Raw genomic sequence first — 21,471 nt, forward strand, 5'->3', positions numbered from 1 at the left:
ATGGACAGGATTGCTGTTTCGGTGATAGGGTGGACTTGACATCCACTGTTCCTGTTTACTGAGCTATTGGAGCATTTGATGTTTAATGACTCCAACCAGGCGCATTGCCGATAGTGGCGGGACTTATCCACAATCAATCAAGGTGCCTCCGTAACCAGGTGGGAAGGAGCAGCAGTGCGTAGCACACGCTTCTTGATTAGACCAGAGTTCGAGCCCGTCACCACCAAATACGGAGGATGCGGAAAGGTCAGGGAATGACCACCGCATATCCCGGAGCAATATGGCCTTAGTTGCTAATGCTCCTAAAAACCAAACAAACAACAACAACAACAATTATCCACAATCACGACATCATGGTGTGGGTCAATGTCGTGGTGGGCTGCCCAAACGTGTTCGGCAATAGCTGAGTGCTCCACATCCGCTAAGCGGATTGCTCTTTTGTGTTTGGAAAGGCGTTTTTTGAGCCGTCTCCCAGTTTCCCTGATGTAGCAGCTAGTGCAATCACGGCAAGAGATGCGGTAGACCAATCTGCTTTGTAGTAGGGTGGGGACAGGTGTTTTTACCTTAGAGATGAGGGATCGTAATTTTCTGCCTGGGAGTTGTACGCATTTTATCCCATGTGATTTTAAGATTCTACAAACCTGTTGCGATAGGTTTGGGTAGTATGGGATAAAGGCGCTCGTGGCTGAGTCATCACCTTGGATGTTTCTGTTGGTCACTACATGGCAAGAACGTCATAAAGCACAAATTTATGACATCTGTTATTGCCAAGCCGCTGGTTACTGATAGTAATGCTAGAAAGAGGAGGTAATAACATAAGGAGCACAGAAATTGGGCACTTAATGATTGGAAACGTCATATTTTTAGGCAAATCATCATTCACACTTTTTCCGACATCAGGGAGAGTTTACATTTGGCAGATATCAAAGGAAGTTTATCATCCTAACTGTGTTGTATCAACTACCAGGTATGTAAGAGGATCAACATGGTTTAGGCAGCAGTAACTTGATATTCTTTAGGTCCTATCATTACCCTGAATGGGCGAATTACTGTCACTGATTACTTATTAAGAGTCTTAGCAAAGCTTATTATCTTATCACTCACCTTTTGATCCTTATTGGTTAGGGTTAAATTTACATAAAGGAAAGTAGAGAGTAAAATTTAAAAGTTTTCAATTATATTAATTGATTAATTAATTTAAAAATATGTCTCTAGAAAGAGGGAGTGCTTCACCTTTTTCCTGGTTGTCATTTATAAAATTATATGAAGAAGATTGGCGTGATGAAAAACCAAGAGCTGGCCAAGAAGCTTTCGATGTCGCGAAATCGAAAGCTTTCTCGGCCAGCTGTTGATTTTTCATCACGTGAATTGTGTGTTCAAACAGTCATTGTGGACTTAAAGTCCACAATGACTGTTCGATACTGCTTTTAGCTTCAAAAAGTTTTTGGATAGTCAGCAGAAAATTAATGCAGTCTGTGATTCAGTTTTCCTAAGACAATGTTAATAACTGAAATTTTTTGTTTATATTAAAAAAGTGCTGTTTTTAAAATGGAACTTTATATAACAGGCTAACTTTATTTCTTGCCCAAGAGATAAAGATTGTTTCAAGTTGAGATGCAACTTGGAGAAGAAGTTAACCATATCAGTACAACAGAATTCAAACAATAAAGAACTGCTTATATCAAGGTATGTTCAATTTTCATTATTTACTTAACTAGAATGAAATGTTTCTGAAAATATGATAACCAGTGCGTGCTGTCTGGCTGGCTGCACTATTGTTATAAGATTTATTCTGTCATCTTTTTTTCTATGAATATTAGCAAAGCAATGTTTTTGTATAACGGAGCTTGCCCATTGAAAGCAATGGTTTTTTTCCCCCTTTCCGAGATTTACATATAAGAAAGTACATAATACAGTCTGTCCTCGTATAGCACGATAGTTGTGTTCCTAGAAACTCTCTTGTGCAATGCAAAATCGTGCAATATAAACAACAGGCCCTATGGGAAAAGTGGGGTTAGGTGCCGACCACCCAAGATTGAACACACATTTGGAACCAAAACATTACCAAACACAATAAATAAGCAGGTAATTTTAATCGTTATAAAATACTTACGTATTTTATAACGATTAAAATATGTAATAAAAAATATAATATATTTTTTATTATAATATAATAAATAATAAAAATAAATATTTTTTATTATATTATAAAGTATTTTTAGTATTTTTTAATACTAAAAAAGTATTTTTTACGAATAAAATACGTATTTTATTCGTAAAAAAATTATTATTTTAAATAAAATAGTCGTAATAAAATACTTACGTATTTTATAATACGTAAGTATAAATTATAATACGTAAGTCGTAATAAAATGCTTACGTATTTTATTACGACTATTACGTAATAAAATATTGCGAATGCTTTTGCTTCTATCGTAAGCAAACTTGCTTTTTGTTTGATTTTCTATCCAAACAGATGACAGCCGTTCCATCCCTTCCAATTCTTGTCTTAATCTAATGGATTTTAATTACACTTTGAGTTGTTCCCGCTATGAAAGTTGTTTTTATTTTCTCCGCATTCTTTGTAATTCTCGGCGTTGCCTCATTTAGGCCTGCAGCACGTGCAATATCACACGGTCTTTCATTTTGCTCAAAGCGTTTCACAATTTCATATTTTTTTCTCTATCGACAGAGGCGGACTGGCCATAAGCCTTACCCGGGAAATCCCAGTGGCCCGGAGGCCAGGTGTGATTTTGGCCATAAACTGTAGTATGAGGCCACTATAAATTTTCCCGGGTAAGAATTTTTGACCCAGTCCACCTTTGTTTATCGATATTGCTTTTTTTTTTTTTTTTTTCTCTGAATCTGCAGTGTCTTCACCAGGACGCTTCCTTTTCACACCTTTTAAGTATTTTACTAATTTTTAGGGAATAAAGCACAATTACAAAATGAGGAGGCACGCTTGATACACATAAACAAAGCTGTGCGCGGGTAGCAACTGAATAAACAACACCGTAAAGACCGAGATACACTATTAACACCCCACATTTTACTAAAGCACATTTCTGGGGGTTACTACCATAAAACAATAAAAACAATTTCCAGTTTTGTTTCTGCTAGTGGAATCTGTTATAAACTGGTAGTAAACTCCATCTAATTGCATTTGCGATTATACCGATAGCTGGAATTGTGTTGGTTTTTACGTTATTATGGTGAAATGTGTTTCCCCTTCACTGATATAAAACACATAAATACATTTTCAGAATCTTCTTCATTCCTATCGTGTTGCGTTCTGTTGGGGTGATTCCGCGTTCGACTGCCATTTCTTGTAAACACAAAGGCGAATCGTGCATAAGCGAATTCGGTTCGTGTTATATAAGATAACGTTCCCCTATTTATAAATCGTGTATGATCGAATTCGTGTAATGTAAACACGTGTTATACGAGGACCGACTGTACTTAGTTTTCTTTTCTTTTCCTTTTTTTCCCCCCCCCCTACCTTATGCACTTACCCTTACTTTATTTTTGAGCACTGCAATGTGCTGTGGGCTGTACTTAACTATACTTAATCGGTAAACTATACTTATAAAGAGGGGGTGAGAGAGAGAGAAAAAGAGATATTGTTAAGGGGGGGTGAGAGAGAGAGAGAGAGAGAGAGAGAGAGAAAGAGATATTGTTAAGGGGGGGTGAGAGAGAGAGAGAGAGAGAGAGAGAGAGAGAGAGAGAGAAAAAGAGATATTGTTAAGGGGGGGTGAGAGAGAGATTAATTTTTTTAAACCAATGTTAATTACCCGGGAAGATCTCTATACAGGTAACTGTTTTTACAAAAAAAATTCATAATAGAATAGTTAAAAAGCATTATGAACACTGGTCTACTTACAATTAGACTGTTATGGTTAGAAATTATTTGTTGTATGTCTATTTGATTTTATAGATAACATATGATCTTATAGAAAAATAAGATCATATGTTATAATTCTCTCTCTCTTGGGGATCTGTTTCAGCAGTAATGACAGAAGAGGATAGAAACAGATAATTCCTAATTATCTATAGAATTCCATTAATTCAAAATTGAGGATCCTTCCTCTCCCTCTTCCCCCACCAAATCTAATTATAGGAATGCATTTTGTTCACACAGTTAACATGTATAATAAATAAAAACATATATATATATACTATGCTGAAACTGCATTACCAACTAAACTATCAATGTTCAGATACACTGACGACTTACTGGCAATAAACTGTACCACCTTCATACAACAGTTTGCCAACGTTTACCCTCCAGCACTGACTCTGGAAAAAACCAGTGACAGCAACCATACAGCAAATTACCTAGATCTGAATATTAATATTAATGTCTCACAAACATCCATCAACATCTACAATAAAAGAGACTCCTTCAATTTCACTGTTGTCAACTATATGCACTGGCACTCTAATATCTCGAAAAAAGTACATGCAAATGTTATTCTTTCACAATGCATCAGAATAGTTAGCATATGTAATAGTTAATAGTAACTGGCTGATAAAGTGTAATAACAGTCAGTTTCCGACAGCCTACTTTCACTACCACTTCAACATAGCATTCCAAATCTTAAAATATAAGAATATAATTAACCAGCCTCTAGATATGACAAATATATTAGCATAATGATATCCTCTACATCCAGGCTGTGTAAAGGCAATACTCCTTAACCTTTTTGGTGTCTTACGGTCTGGAAAAACTTGTGCCCACCGATTGGTTATCATAGGAGTATTTTTTCACTATTTTTTATTATCATTATATGTAATTATATTTTCATCGTGAATGGTAATAAATCCTAAATGGTAATATAATGGTTTACCTCCACCATTATTAACATTATTGACTTAAACACGTGAGACACAGTCCCAGAAATTACATTCAGGGTCCTACTACAGGAACAGGCTAGTGACCCCAGAATACCTGAGAACTACTAATTCCTCTCATCCTCACCCCTCTTTACTGTTTTGAATCTCTATCTTTTATTTCTTGTGCGCGATTAGATTTCGAAAGCAATATCAAGATGCTGTTTTACTGCTATACATACCGACTTCGCCTCATACAAAATTCAGCGTCTTTTATGCTATTTTGTGTGTTATACCTTCTCCCCTATCCTGGGACGTGTGGCCTCATTATGTTTAATCCCTCCATCAACCCCGTATGTCTTACTGCATTCCAACGCCTGAGGTCGCTTCCACCATTATATAATTGAAACAAGCATGTAGCATTCTTTCTGTCCCTGCAGTATACTGGTCGACTGTCTCCACTTCTCCGGCTTGCGAAATCAGTAAGTACGATTCCTGACCATCTGCTCCATCTCATGATTTCAACCTTCATTTATTTTTAGTAATTTTTTACTGCCTATATTTCTTATTATCTATCATTTCTCCGCCTCTGTCAGGTCAGCCAAGATATATATGTTAGCATTATGATTAACCTGGCTTCCGAACATTAACAATAAACTAAAAACTGGGTATCTTTTTACCACGTGCTACGTATATTTCATGTTAGAAACAGTGGCCTTATTTTTTGCTTCTTTTTGATTGATTTTGACGGCTGGCCCTCATTAACGACGTTGAAATCATCTGAAGTACAGCACTAAGTACTTATAATATAATATTTTTGACTTTGTGTTGCAGGTTCGAATTGTGTTATTTTATGACTGCCTTTCCATGTTATCTAACCCGTCGGTTGATTACACTATCTGCTGTTCTCTCTCCTCACTAAAAGTATAACTTATATTTTATCTTTTATTTATTTATAGTCTTGGGTGCCTTCTACTCTATATAGTAGTAACCCAGGCCTATATTCCTTCATATATTCCTCTTATTACAACTCCCATACCTATTACCTCTATTCTATATATACATATATATATAAAAAATATTTTGTATAATATATAATATTGAAGATAATAATATAGAAGTTAATTCAAGCAGACAATACCAAGCTGGATTTAAAGAAACGCAAGGGATATAAATATTTAAAAAAAAATATATATATATATAAATATATATATATATAAAACTTATCGTTGTCTACCCACAATCTAGACGACTTCAACTGGGGCCAACCACCCAGACTGAAGGCAAAAAAATGACAATGAGTTCTCTGTTTCTGTAATGATCAATATCTGCTAAGATATATAAAAATTCTGAGATTAAGTAATTTTTTTTTTTTTTTTTTTTTTTTTATGAGAACCCCAAACACGAGAGGTATTAGAACCTATAGTACTTAGTACTGTGCTTGGGTTGGAGGTTGAGAAGACGAAAGAAGATATTTGTTGACATTGGACTTGAACTTCTGTAGATTGTAATTTTCAGGAAATATGTATGAAGGAAGGTTGTTCCAGAAAACGGCAGTTGAATGAATAAATGAGGAAGATGAAAAGTTGGTTCTGTGGGTTTGAAGTTGGACAGTAAATGGATGTTGGCTGGTGGCGGCACGTGTTCGGACTGTTTTGAAAGAGAGAGTGGGAATTATAGAAGCCAATTCAGAAGAACAGTGCCCATGGAAGTATCTGTAGAAGAGGCATGCAGCAGAAACAGTACGTCTATGAGAAAGCGAGTGGAGAGACTCTGTTAGAGATGAATCATTAATTAACCTAACTGCCCTCTTCTGAATGGAATCAAGAAGCCTGAGAGAGGTTTTGGGGGCACCACCCCAGATGTGGGAGCAATATTCCATGGCAGGGCGGATTTGCGATTTATACAGAGTGAGCAGCTGTTTGGAAGAAAAGTAACGCCGAGAGCGAAAGAGCTGTACCCTCGAAATGTAAGGAATATTGGATCTCGCCACGACATTCATCATAACCTCAAAAATCATCAATCATACTGCATGATGGAAGAGATAGGGAAGGGTTGGCCGGAACTTAGCTCTAGAGACTAAACATGGGTTCCACCACTTCAAGCCTCCAATAAGCAAAGTGGTGGTATTTCACCGGTTGATGAGAGTCATCTACCACCTAGTACTGCCTGGTAACATAGAGGGGCGGCGTTCCTCCATGTGGTGTGGGCGCCACACCTCGACCCCTGCTTACGTTGGTTCACACCTGGGTGGTCACCCACCATGTACTTGTGCATGGAGGTTATACCCAGGATTACTAACAGTCCCACCATCGTGAAGGTGCAAGCAGAGGATTTGGCTGTCATAGACCGTCCGGACTTCACCGAAATTGGGTCCACTTGACTTAAGTGTCACCCGAATATCAGTTCCATCAGCGTTTTAGACTCCCAGGTAGCAAGAACAGCTTGTCTGGCATATCTGAGAGAATATCTGTGACAACCTCAAGGACCAATTTGAATCTAAACCAATTAAAGGTAGTTAAAAATTTTTTTTAGAATCAAAAGAAAGATATTATATTGAACATTGTTGACAAGCTGTCCTACATCCTCGGATTACCCTAATAATTTTGGAGAAATAAGAACAAAGAGTGTAGGACAGCTTAAAGACAATACAAGAAATAAGTTGTAGCTCAGGTATGCCCGGGATCGTAAACACATTCTTATAGTAGGACCCTGAGCTGAATTTGCATGTCACCTTAGCATGAACTTAAGTATATACAGTGTGATTATAAAATAAGATAAAATAACATAAAATAAATGATACACTATAATTTGCAGGCCGGTGGGTACAAGTTTTCTAAGCCGTAAGACACCAAGAAAGCAAAGTGTATCCTATGTACATAATATTGTCTGCTTGAATTAACTTCTATATTATTATCTTCAATATTATATATTATACAAAATATTTTATACACATTATGGTCGTAATGCATAATTGCTCTAGCAACTGCATTGGCCCATAAGTAATAGTTACAGCTTGATACAATTTATTAACTTTCTTTCCATATTACAACTAAGACAATACAAGAAATATTTTTATATATATATATATATATATATATATATATATATATTGTGTTTTATATTATTAAAGCCTATGTGATTATTTCTTCTTTATCACTTGCTACGTTAATGCTATTGCACGTATAATGTCAAATTGGCAATTTGACATTATACGTGCTTGATATATTACTGGTTAATTGAATAAATTGCTTCGATTTGGTCGATTTAATCTATTTTCTGGTATTTATTTATTATCTATATGGGTATTTAGGTGTATAGGGAACAGGAAAACCAGTTAGCATGTGTAGTCTAACTTCTTCCTAGGGGTCTGTACATGCAATAATAATAAATGAAGTTAATATTATATATATTTCAAATAAACATCAAATCAATGTCAACTAACATTCTTTTACCTTGTCATCTATCCGCTACTTCATCTGGGGCTTTGAGCGGATCGATAGCCAGATTAAAGGTATGTCTCATACCTACCCGTTTCTGTTATCCCTTTATCAGTTTTGCCTTTATAGTGATATTTTTATATTTAATTAATTAATTGATTTTAGATAAACTTTAATTCAATTTATCGTTTTCTTTTTCAGTTTAATTTTAATTTTTAGAAATATTTTAATCTTTAGAAATATTTTTAATCCTAGAACCGGAATCAGCAAATTGGTATAGGTGATACTAAGCCCAACGGGTAAGTATCTGAATAAGCGAGAAGGTTTTTACTTACAGTCATTTATCCTGTGGTGGTCTGTCGGAAAAGGGGGTTAGTCCCGTTCTCTGTTTGTTTTATAGGCGCGTCTGATCATTAAAAACCGATCGGTCAATAAAACAAACAGAGAATGGGACTAACCCCCTTTTCCGACAGACCACCACAGGATAAATGACTGTAAGTAAAAACCTTCTCGCTTATTCAGATACTTACCCGTTGGGCTTTGTATCACCTATACCAGTTTGCTGATTCCGATTCTAAGATTAAAAATATTTCTAAAAATTAAAATTAAACTGAAAAAGAAAACGATAAATTGAATTAAAGTTTATCTAAAATCAATTAATTAATTAAATGCAAAAATATCACTATAAAGGCAAAACTGATAAAGGGATAACAGAAATGGGTAGGTATCAAACATTCCTTTAATCTGGCTAGCGATCTGCTCAAAGCCCCAGATGAAGTAGCGAGTAGATGACCAGGTAAAAGAATGTTAGTTGACATTGATTTGATGTTTATTTAATGTTTGTTTGAAATATATATAATATTAACTTCATTTATTATTATTACATGTACAGACCCCCAGGAAGAAGTTAGACTACACATGCTAACTGGTTTTCCTGTTCCCTATACACCTAAATACCTATATAGATAATAAATAAATACCAGAAAATAGATTAAATCGACGAAATCGAAGCAATTTATTCAATTAACCAGTATATATATATATATATATATATTTATTTTATTTTATTTTTTTGCTATGTGTATGCAACATATTACATTAAACACAAACTAAATAGTTGGAGAAAAAAAGATAACCCCTATTGTAATTATATATGTGACAGCATGTTCGGCTTCAGTTGCCATATAATTTTTTCATTTTCCAGCACATTTAAAACCTTTACTGTAGGTAAAACAAATTTTTCATCATTGTTAGCATTAGAAGGCATATGATGCAAGAAAGCAAGTTTTTTTCAGTGTCAGCCAAAAAAAACCCTTCCCATTTCAACTACCCATTCACTCCAAAAGTTTGTCTAGTTCTGTCTTGAATTTATTTAAGCTGTCAACTTCCACAATGAAAGATGGAAGCTTGTCTCAGCAATCAACCACCCACTAGCTAAAGGCAAATTTTTGCACATCTATTCTACAACTCTTTTCTCAATTTGAATTTATGCCCCCTTAGGTGTGTAATCTGAGCAAGAGGAAGAATCCCATCAGCTTGTCAAACCATTCAAGGCCTTATACACCTCATTCAGATCATCTTGCAGGTGCCTAGTCTCCAGACACTGCAATTTGCAGAACTTAAACATTTCTTGGTAAGAGTAACCGTTTGTTCCCCCTCACCAATCTCGGTGCCCTCCTCTGTGCTCATTCCAGCAGCTCTGCATCCTTCCTAAAATAAGGCTTCCAGTCCTGTACTGGTGTAGACCAGTACTCATGATGTGGCCTGATCATTGCCTTATACAAGGGGATAATCACCTCCTTTACAGATTGCCATCTGTAGTATTTTTATGCTACAGATGGCAATCTGTAGCATAAAAAGACTACAGGAGTTTCCCTCTTGACTCCCTCTCTCTCTCTATTCCCTCCCCCCCCAACCTTCCAGAGCAGTTCCATTTCTTAGCAATAATTAAGAATTTGTGCAAAGTATGAGCTGCTCTTAAAATTTGAATCTTTTCAATTCCTATTTAAATCCTATTCAATAATAAACTTATTATTATTGAATCAGATTAAGATTTAATATTTATCAAAATTTCATAAATTAAAACAGTCCTAACCTTTTAAATACTGTATAACTAATATAACTAAATCATATAACTAAATAAAGACTACATCATATAACTAAATAAAGACTTTTAAGGCAATTATAGTGGTAGTAAAGTAAAATAATAAGTGGCAAAATGAAGACAATTAAATTTCAAGTAATTAAACAAAGAAAACATGAATTTTGAATGTTACAGCTTCCACTCAACATCCAAACTCAACCAAATATAGAATACAGTACCAGAAAAACTGGAAGCCTAATTTGGCATATGGTTAACATTATATTATGAAATAGCTTGTTGTTATTGTTTAGTGGGTGGGGTTTCATGTGATTTGGTGTTTTGTAGAATTTACTTTGATTTATCCTAACATGTGTTAGCACTTTATCAGGGTAAAAATTGCTTTAAAATATGAATGATTAAAATTTTTAATTATCTGTACTATTTTCAGTGAAAATAATTCTTTTTCTGTTAGAAGGCTAATAAAATTTTGAAATATACCAAATTTCAAAATAATGGTGTCAAATTGATGAAATTCTAACATATAATTAATTGTCAAATTAAAAACAAAATTTAAATCTCGATAAATCAGATTAAAAAGATATTTTTTGCTTTACTTAGATCTGTTATAATATAACAGATCTAATGAATTTAGGTAACGAGAGCTTTAACATTTCTTTCTGTCTAGTTTTTAGGTTTTATAAAGAAAAAAAGTTGGTCATCAGTTGGTTTGTTTCTCTCTCTCTCTCTCTCTCTCTCTCTCTCTCCTTTTTTTTTTTTTTGCCCATGTCATTGTATGATTATGTTAGAACATGATTTTGAAAAACCTTTAGCAGAGCTGAAAAAGGATAAAGAATAAATGCACTACAAAAAAAGATACACTAAGTGCACTTTTATTTTATATTTAAATCTTTAAAAAAAATTGTTTTCATTACAGCAGCCCTGTAATGTTTTGAAAACCCCAAATACCAGAGCTATTAGAACCTATAGTACTTAGTGTTGTGTAGATTGAAAGTAGAGAATGTGAAAGACAATAATTATTGACATTAGACTTGAATTAGCATTAGCAAAGGCACATAGTGCAAGAAAGCAAGCTTATATAGCATCAGCCAAAAAAAAAAAAAAACTCCTTATTTCATCAATCCACTACTCCAAATGTTTGTCAACTTCTGCCTTGAATCTATTTAAGCTATCAACTTCTATAATGACAGATGGAAATTTGTTCCAGCAATCAACCACCCGCTGGCTAAAGGCAAACTTCCGCACATCTATCATACAATCATCTTTCCTCAATTTGAATTTATGCCCTCTTAGGTGATTATTCTGAGAAAGAGGAAGAATCCTTTCTGCATTGAGAATGCTCAAACCATTCAAGGCTTTATACACCTCAATCTGATCACCTCACAGGTGCCTAGTCTCCAGACACTGTAATTTGCAAAACTTAAGCCTTTCTTTGTAAGAGCAACCCTTTGTTCCATTCACTAATCTTGTTGCCCTTCTCTGTACTTGTTCCAACAGCTCTCATCATCAGCCATTTTCAATCCACTGCAGGATGAAGGCCTCTCCAGCAACTTTCCAGTTCCTTCTGTTTTGAGCTCTACAGCTCTACATCCTTCTTAAAATGAGAAAAATGCTAGAAAAATTCCTGTATATATCATTGACAAGACACCATGAGCTACTCTTGCAAACCATCTGCACTGCTCAGAAAACTACCACTGTCAGTGTGGTACCACAGAGTTGATACGTTACTCTGGGATTACTGCTTCCCATATGTAGTACTTTACATTTGTCAATGTTAAACTTCATTTGCCACCTCTCAGCCCATCTGCTCAACTTTTCTAGATCCTGTTGCAGCAGTGTACTGTCATTAGTGTCATTAACAACCCTGCCAACCTTTGAATTTCCTTAGATATATAGTTTTCAGGAAATACATGTGAAGGATGTGTTGTTCCAGAAAATGGAAGTTAAAGGAATAAATGAGGAATAAAAAGGAAGAATCCTTTTTTGCAAGATATAAGACAGGACTGACTTTTAGAAGGATTGAAATTAACTAAGTTATGTTTTCCCCACTGGAGAATTACCTGAAGATCAGCAATTAAGGAATTAGTAGAAGATATTTGAAAAATTGAAGCTGTTTGTGCAAGCCAAAGTTTCTCAAACTGGGAGGTGGAATGCAATGTGCTATCCCTGATGTAATCCATACTGGCAATCATTGAACAGATGGGAGATTTCTAGATTATTAGAAGTTTGTGGTTAATGGATTTCTCCATTACCTTAGAAAGAGTAGAAGTAAGTGCTGTGGAACAATAATTGGATGGGATGGATTTGTTACTCATTTTAGGAACTAGCTGGATATGAGCAAATTTCCAAGCAGAAGGAAAAAAATCAGTGGAATAAGATAGCATAAAATGGTGACACAGAACAGAAGTCAGCTCAGGAGCACTACTTTTGAAAATGATTGGAGAAATATCATTAGGACCTGGAGCTTTCTTGCATCAAGATTGTTCAAAATTCTGTGATATCCTTTTGATGAAAGACTGCAGGAGGCATTGAGTGGAGTACTGGAAATGGTAGCAGGTGGTTTACTGGCATGAAAGAAAAGTAGGATGCTAGTAAGTTGACTTTACCTTTGGTTGAGGTGGCAATAGAACCATCAGGTGGGAATACAGATGGGCAAAAGTTGTGACCAATAGCTTTGGCAATAGACCAGAATATTCCACTACTGTTTGGGCAAGAAGCTAATAGCCAGTTTTCTACTCTTAGCCTGGTCAAAATGTAGTTTGGACTGATTAATAGCTGCTTTACATTTGTTGCAAGCGTTGGTATTTATTATGTAACATAAGGCATGTAAATACTTTGCTTATACAATTTTGTCAATAAAGAAACATGAATATTTTTATAGTTTGTACAATTTTTGCATTATAATTAATATTAAAATGGAGAATTTTATGTAGTTTTTTTTTTTTTTTCCTTCTATACATGGTATTAAATTTTATCACATATGGAAAAAAACTGCTGTAGTAATATTGTAGATGTAATATTTTAATGAAAATTTTTATTGAAACTATTTTATTCCTATATATAGATGTTCTGGTCTGCTTATATCTCCTGGCAGGTATCTGAAACATAGTGATATGTATGCATTAGAAGGGGTATGTATCATTTGAAAATATCTTGTTAAACATTAGTGGCAAAGAAGTAAACTGATGGGATGGTTAGCATGCAGTCATCTCATGCTTATTGTGCAATGCATTGTTGAAAAATTTTATAAGCTATAGTTCTGTACCTACTTGTATATGGAAACAGTATCCATAGAATACAAAGATTAAAAAGTGAATAACATACTATAGGAAAACTGCAAAGTACACCAAAGAAAAATAATGTGTAATATAAAATATTGTAAAGAGTGCAGAAAAATGTGTATACATAATTCATATTTAGGTATGAATTATGTGTATATATATATCTTTCTATCATACTTATCCCAATAACTGTTGTGAATCAGCCATCAAGATTGAAAGGGAGAAAACAATATTTAGCTCCTCTCTTTCTATAATAATCTATATATAAGCAGTAACATAAGTTACTCAAAAAATGTGCATTACGTTAAGAATATTTTTGGTTACAACAGACACACACCCACACACAATTGAAACAACAGTTCGAGAAATAGACTAAAGGCATATGAATGAACGATAATATATAAAATAAATTTAAACATTAACAGAACTGATTAATGTCATTGAATAAGTTATTAGACATTATGTCAGACTGTGATATTAGAGAATGGAGAATAATAGATAAGAAAAAAAAAGGAAAACAGGTTAGTTAATACTGAAAGAAAAGGTATGTGTGCCCTAAGCATGTGAGCCAAATAAGCCCGCTCGTGCTCTCTCTCACACACACACACCCAGTTTTTTTACATCTGGACATTTAAGTCTTGGTCTAACACCTGTACCTTACTTTTGCTAAAATTAGTAATCAAAATAACAATCTATAATTGACCTTTAGGATTCCATTTAGTAAATGAAGGGTATGATACTATATGATTTATGAATAAAATCAATAATTTTGGGAAAATGCACCAAAAAGTAGAATGCAAATGTAATTTTTCATTCCAATTTTCCTAATTTATAGTTTTGTAAATTTAACAATTAACAGTTATTCATGTATACTTTACTGATGGACATAAATTAAAATTGGAGGTTACTTTTATACGTATATTTCAAAAACTAAAAGGATAAACAACCGAATGTGTGTGCAAGTTAAAGATAAAATAATTTTCAAATTATATGTGTTTTTTGATTATCCATGCCTCCCTCCCACCATCAGCCTTGTTAATTAGGGGTCTGTTGTATTTCTTTTGGTAATAACACACTGATGTGTGCTTACTAATGTGACTCTCAAGAGTTACTAGAGTATTCTGTAAGTACTTCATTTGACACTCCTGTTTTAAATATGTAATATTTAAAATTTTTGTCCTTTAAAAATATTTTTATGACTTTCTTGGTATATATTTTTTATCACATTTTATGAGCGAAAATTGATTTTTTCCTAATATACTGTGTAATTTAGTGTATGGGTTAGACTAGGGGTCACCAATTTGCTGGATGGTAGTCTGCATCCAGACTGCCAGTAATTTTTCATGCACTGCAAAAGATCTGAACTTAAGTAATTTATTCATAAAGTAATTATTTTAGTTTTGTATTTTTATAAGTTCCCTTAGCTTGACATGGGACATTTAAAAATTGATTGTATATTATGTTAAATGTGGCTTGTGTTCTGCAATAATGGAAATAAAAATACATTATCATATTATTTATTTGCAATGCAAAAATGGTTTTATCTATGATATTATTTAGTGTGTGTGTGTGTGTGTGTGTGTGTGTGTGTGTGTGTGTGTGTGTGTGTGTGTGTGTGTGTGTGTGTGTGTGATGTACAGATAACACTACTCTGCATTTTAAAAAAAATTCACTGTTTTCTCAGAAAAGGGTATTTTTGGGTCATTTTCTAAAGCAGATTTTATTTCTGAGTCATTTTCTAAAGCAGATTTCAAAAAATGGGTTCCATTTGTTTCCATCAAATCAAGTTATCAAGTTTCTTCAAAAATCACGAAAAAATATTTTTCGCAAATTTTTTTTAATTTTGGCAGAATTTGTGCATTGAAATTATAACAAAATGCTACTTTTACCAGACTTTTATATTTAAATACATGTTGGAAGGGCTGTGTGGTAAACAGTCTGCTAAACACTCAACTCTCATTTTAAAAACTGATTTTCTTGCAGATCCTTCTACTTTACAGTACTTCTTCAGCATGCAATAGTCAGCTATCATTTTTACATTCCACCTCACTTGTACCTCATCTCTATGTCTTTAATGTCCTGGTGAAACTTCTCACCTCTGTTCTTCACTAACATTTCCTAGATTTTCTGGGAAGTTGTCAATGTGAGAGTGTAAAAAATGTACCTTGACACTCATATTGCAGCCCAGCTTCTTGAAGTTTCCTAACATTTTCAACTTTACTCTTGTAGTCTGGATCTTTGTTATTCCCTGAGAAGTTCTCAACAACAGACCTGAAGTTAATCCATGCCTGTTTCTCATGATTCAGACCAGAGCAGCAAAGCAAAAGGCTCAAGCTAATAGGAGTGCTGTGGCTCAGGGGAGAACTGAGGGGGGCTGTTGCCCTCTGAATCACAGCCTTTTAAAATGCACTGCTTGCTTGATGTTTGTGGAGCAATTGGGTACAGGACATGATATTGCCATGGGGGATGTCTTTGTGTGTGCGTGATGTAAGGAAATCAGGCGACAACTCAGTGTTGTTATGGGCCTATACGAGAGCTTGAAGGATCTAAATTCAGGGGTCCATCAAGCTGTCAGCTGCCCACATCAACACCACAGCTTGCACTTGGTCATCACGCAACACGGTGGCAACCCCAAAGGCAGAATGCACTGGTCCCACAGGAACTAGTAGTTGTTGGTGACTCTATTGTCAGGGAAATGGTGAACATACTTTGTAAAAAGGATAGGTGGAACAGGACCAGAGTATGTCTGCCAGGGGCAAAGGTTGATGACGTAGAGCGGATATCATCTTTTAAGGGCACAAAAGGTGATATAGTTGTACACGTTGGCACCAATGATATTAAGAGTAGGAGACCGGCAGAATTACTTAACAAGTACAGGTCGCTGTTGAAAAAAAAGCCGTGAATTAGGGTTGAATTTGAAAGTGTCTCCAATTCTGCCCAGACACGATAGGAGGGAGTATATGATGAGAGCCTTGTCGATCAATTCAGCCCTGGAAAGATTGTGCAAGGCTCAAGGGGTAGAATTTTTTTCAGTCTGGTCTATACTTGTTAACAGGAGAGACTGCTTCTACAGGGATGAGATACACTTAAATAGAAAGGGTGCAAGAATATTCGCTGATGCTATCGAGGCAGTGTTAAGTAGGTCGGAAAACTGCTAGCTTTGGGAGATACAAGGACTAATAGATTAACAGTAGCCACTGGCAGAGGTGAAAGTGATTCTTGCACTGCTTCTATTGGAATGATCAGCAGCCTGGAAAACAAGATGCAGGATATTTCAGAGACTGCTGGGAGTCATTGCGGTGCAAGAAAACACATGGGTTGTGTTAAGGTAGCTAAGAATAGGAACAGGTGCATGTATACTTGCATGTACACCAATGCTAGGAGTTTGGTAAATAAATTTGATGAATTTGAGGTATTGCTCAAAACATCAAAAGCAGATATTGTTGGGATATCAGAGATGTGGTGTCACACAGATATAAGGAATGCAGAACTGGAATTTGGGGAGTACAACGTCTACAGAAAGGATAGACAGGATAGGAAGGGAGAGGGGGGGGGTTATGCTATTAGTTAAGAAACACATAAAATCCAAGGAAGTGAAGCCAATTGACATCGCTGGACAGTGCAGTGTCGAGTCAGTTTGGTGTCACATAAGCACTGGGAGATCAAAATTGAGAGTGGGAGTGTGCTATAGGCCTAATGACTCTGATGAGTATAATAAGAAACTGTACAGACTGTACAGGGAAATAGAGTGGGCCAGTAAATCAGAGTCTTATAATGGAGGGGTTTTAATTTCTCAGATATTGACTGGAATTTGTGGGTTGGTCATTCACACACTAGCAAGGCTTTTGTGGATTTATTGGATGATTGTTTTCTACATCAGCATGTTCGGGAGGCAACTAGAGGGACCAGTACTCTTGATTTGATTATCAGTAGTGATTCTTCATGCATTAAGAATCTGGAGATACAGGAACCACTAGGTAGCAGTGATCACAGTGTGCTGAAGTGGGATTTACTCAAGGAGGTAACTACCATCAGGGGTAAAGGGAAGGGTTTTTGCTTTCTAATGGCGACTACGGTGTTCTGAGACAGTATTTAAATTCTATACAGTGGGACCAACTGATGATGTTACCAACAGCAAATTCAAAATGGGAAGCATTCAAAGAACTTATCTTGGAAGCTACTAGGCTTTACATACCAACTAAGAAATATTGTTCAAGGTTTAGGCCTAAATGGATGTCATGTGAACTAATTACACATATGGCAGAGAAGAAAAATGCATGGGATGCATATAAATTAATGGGTGACGTATAAGCTGGTCTGTAACCAAGTCACAAAGGAGATTAGGCAGGCAAAGGCAAATTATGAGAAATCATTGGCAAAGGATGCAAAGGAAAACAGAAAAGAGTTCTTTATCTATGTAAACTCTAGAAGGAAAGGGATGAATCAAATTGGTCCACTGGATATTGATGGTTCAACAGTTGAGGATCCTGCTCAGGTGGCTAACAAACTAGACGAGTATTTTGCATCTACATTCACACATGAGGAGTTATTCAGAAAGGGGAATGCCAGAGGTGTATTCAACTCTGGCAGTAAGCTAGATAATCTTGTAATAACTGAGAGTAAAGTGGAGGAGAAATTGTTGAAGATAAACTTAAGAAAGGCGCCTGGGGTGGAAGGAATCTATCCAGTTATATTAAAGGAGGCGGCAAAGGAAGTAAGCAAACCCTTAGCCATAATTATGATAGCTTCCCTGGACTCAGGGGAGGTACCCATGGACTGGAGATATGCAAATGTGACCACAATCCACAAAGGAGGATCAAAAACTGACACAAGTATTTATAGACCTGTGAGGTTAACTTCTGTTCCAGGAAAATTAATGGAGGCACTGATTAAAGAAGCACTGTAGGATCATCTAGACAAGACTTCAGTTATAGCTCGGACACAGCATGGTTTTGTTAAGGGAAAGTCTTGTCTGACCAATTTGATTGGATACTATGATGCAGTCACAAAAGAACGGGATGCAGGGAATAACTTGATATTCTAATATTTGGATCTTAGAAAGGCTTTTGATACTTTTGCACATGGAAGGCTGCTGCACAAATTGGAGCAGTGTGGCATTGGAGGCAAATTGCTGCTATGGATAAAGGGATGATTGAGGGGGAGAAGACAAAGAGTGGTAATCAATGGATACTGCTCATCATGGACTAATGTTATTAGTGGAGTCCCTCAGGGTTCAGTGTTGGGTCCATTGTTGTTTTCTGTATTTATAAATGATATTGATGATGGTATATCAAGCTTAATGTCCAAGTTTGCAGACAATATAAAGGTTGGCAGGGTTGTTAATGATACTACTGATGCTATGCTATGCTGCTGCAACAGGATCTGGAAAGGTTGAGTAGATGGGCTGAGAGGTGGCAAATGAGGTTTAACATTGACAAATGTAAAGTACTACATAAGGGGAACAGCAACCCCAGAGCAATGTATCAACTCTGTGGTACTACACTGACAGCGGTAGAGAATGAAAAGGACCTGGGGGTAATTGTGCAGGCAGATATGATGTTCTTTGAGCAGTGCAGACAGGCTGCAAGTCTAGCTCATGGTGTCTTGTCAATGATATACAGGAATTTTTCTAGCAGGGATAAGGAGGTGATTATTCCCTTGTATAAGACAATGGTCAGGCCACATCTTGAGTACTGTATGCAGGTCTGGAGGCCTCATTTCAAGAAGGATGTAGAGCTGCTGGAACAAGTACAGAGAAGGGCAACAAGATTAGTGAATGGAACAAAGGGTTGCTCTTACGAAGAAAGGCTTTAAGTTTTGCAAATTACAGTGTTTGGAAACTAGGCACCGGCGAGGTGATCTGATAGAGGTATAAAGCCTTGAATGGTTTGAGCATGCTCAGTGCCAATGGGATTCTTCCTCTTGCTCAGAATAATCATCTGAGAGGGCATAAATTCAAATTGAGGAAAGACAGATGTAGGATAGATGTGCGGAAATTTGCCTTTAGCCAGCGGGTGGTTGGTTGGTGGAACAGACTTCCAACCCCTTGTTGTGGAAGTTGATAGCCTAAATAAATTGAAGGCTCATCTGAACAGGTATTTCATCTGAACAGGGGTGATATGGAAGTGTTGTTTTTTTTTTTTTTTTTTGGCTGATGCTGCATAAGCTTGCTTTCTTGCATCATATGCCTCTACTAATGCTAATGCTCTCTTTTATTCATAGTTCCCTCAATATCTTGGTCCTTCATCAGTTTCTGAATTTGAGATCCAACAAAAATAACTTGTTTTAGTTTCTCTTGGGTGATTAATGTGAATTTAATAAAGATAGTTGAAGCAGGGACCTTCCTGAGATGAAGCTTTCACAAACTGTTTCATCAAACCAGTTTGATGTACAAGAATGAACTATATTTATGTTTGTTGTCTTATCCAGGCAACAAACTGCCCCTCTTTGACCAGACCTTGACATCCGAGTACTTACTCCTTGCCCAACTGTCCCACTCACACATAAAGCAAGGTATTTTTGTGTAGGCAGATAGCATGCCTATCTTAAAAACTGAAAAACAATAAAATCGACTTCATAAAACATAGGGGACTAGTTCATGTTCTCTGTGTCTGTGCCATGAGAAAAATGTCCCATGTGCTAGAAGATTTTTTGATATGTCTAGAACCATGGAGTTCTGCAGATTCCTTTGGTAAATTTTAAGTTTCTTACCAGATAATTGAGTTCATTCTGTGAAAACAGTTGAGGGCTAGACTCAGTGTCTCCAGGTATGAATTCAGTGAAGAGAAGCTTCACTTTCGGCACTCTCTGCTGCTACATTCTCCAATATAAGTGGAAGGCATGGACTCAGCAGGTTATCTCCCACATGGAGATAACCTGCTGATATGCCATCTGGGTCTAATGGCAGATGGCATATTAAGATACACATTGCCCTTCTTACTCTTTGCATTGTATCCCTCTCATTAATTAATCAAGCAAAAGTAACAGTCATTGGTTTGTAGGCTCCTGCCAGATCATGGGGAATTGCATATGGTATAGTCTTCTTTTTACCATTTTTCATGATATCAGTGCTTCAACACAGGTTTAACGAACTTTATGTGAAACCCATTGTTTACCTTGGCCACAGAGTTTTACTCCAAAATAAGCATACTATACGTTTTTACAAATTGTGTAATATCTTGTCTTTACTTAAGGAATACATAACTTCCACAATATAATAAAATGAGTTCGGATTGTTCAAACAATTGCGTGAAGAATTTTACTCACTTTTCAGCATAAGATTGACATGAGAGCCACAAAATAAACTGAGAATACACTGGTAAACACTACTGCATGGAGCTCTCAAGGTCAAGAAACAAATGACTAAAGGCAGTGCTGTCAACATGAAGATTTATTTACAAATTCTCAGCATTACTCATAACTTAATACATTCATTAACTTAAGTGATTAATGAAAAAACAGTACATGTTAGGAAAAATTGAATAACATTTCTGAAATCAGCATAAAAAACTGAGTTAAAAACAGCTGTTAATTAATTTACAAATGTCAAAAACCATGCAGAGCGGTGTAATATTTCATGAATGAAATACTTGTCTTGTTAGGTTCTGTTTTATTAAAGTGTAATTCAGTTAAAATAAAATTGAAAGAAAAATGTTTAGAGAGAGGTACAAAGGGAAAAAGAAAGAAGGAACTTGACCAAAGAGCAAGATAGGATTGTTTAGATTCTTTGTAAAAATTTTTATTTTCTGAGCTTAAAATAATCTTTAAATTAGACTAGTAGAACAAATAGTTATCTAAAATATTTTGATTTTATACATTA

The 21,471-nt window shown here is 35.7% G+C and overlaps 1 protein-coding gene across 4 annotated transcripts in view; it reads left to right on the forward strand.

Moving 5' to 3' along the window:
* The window catches only part of LOC150087647 (rab GTPase-activating protein 1-like), a 298,662-nt gene that overhangs the window by 190,407 nt on the left and 86,784 nt on the right, over positions 1-21,471 (forward strand). For all 4 annotated transcript variants that reach the window (XR_016546720.1, XM_090369176.1, XM_090369174.1 and 1 more), the window contains exons 7-8: positions 1,568-1,686; positions 13,436-13,502. Coding sequence is in view for 3 of the 4 variants with exons in the window: in XM_090369176.1 (XP_090225302.1) it covers positions 1,568-1,686; positions 13,436-13,502 (186 nt within the window). In the remaining variant the exon portion in view is untranslated. The remainder of the gene's footprint in view (positions 1-1,567; positions 1,687-13,435; positions 13,503-21,471) is intronic.

This window comes from Mastigoproctus giganteus, chromosome 3 (assembly GCF_048544385.1).
Source record: "Mastigoproctus giganteus isolate SK-2022 chromosome 3, ASM4854438v1, whole genome shotgun sequence".
In the NCBI taxonomy this organism is placed as follows: Eukaryota; Metazoa; Arthropoda; class Arachnida; order Uropygi; family Thelyphonidae; genus Mastigoproctus; species Mastigoproctus giganteus.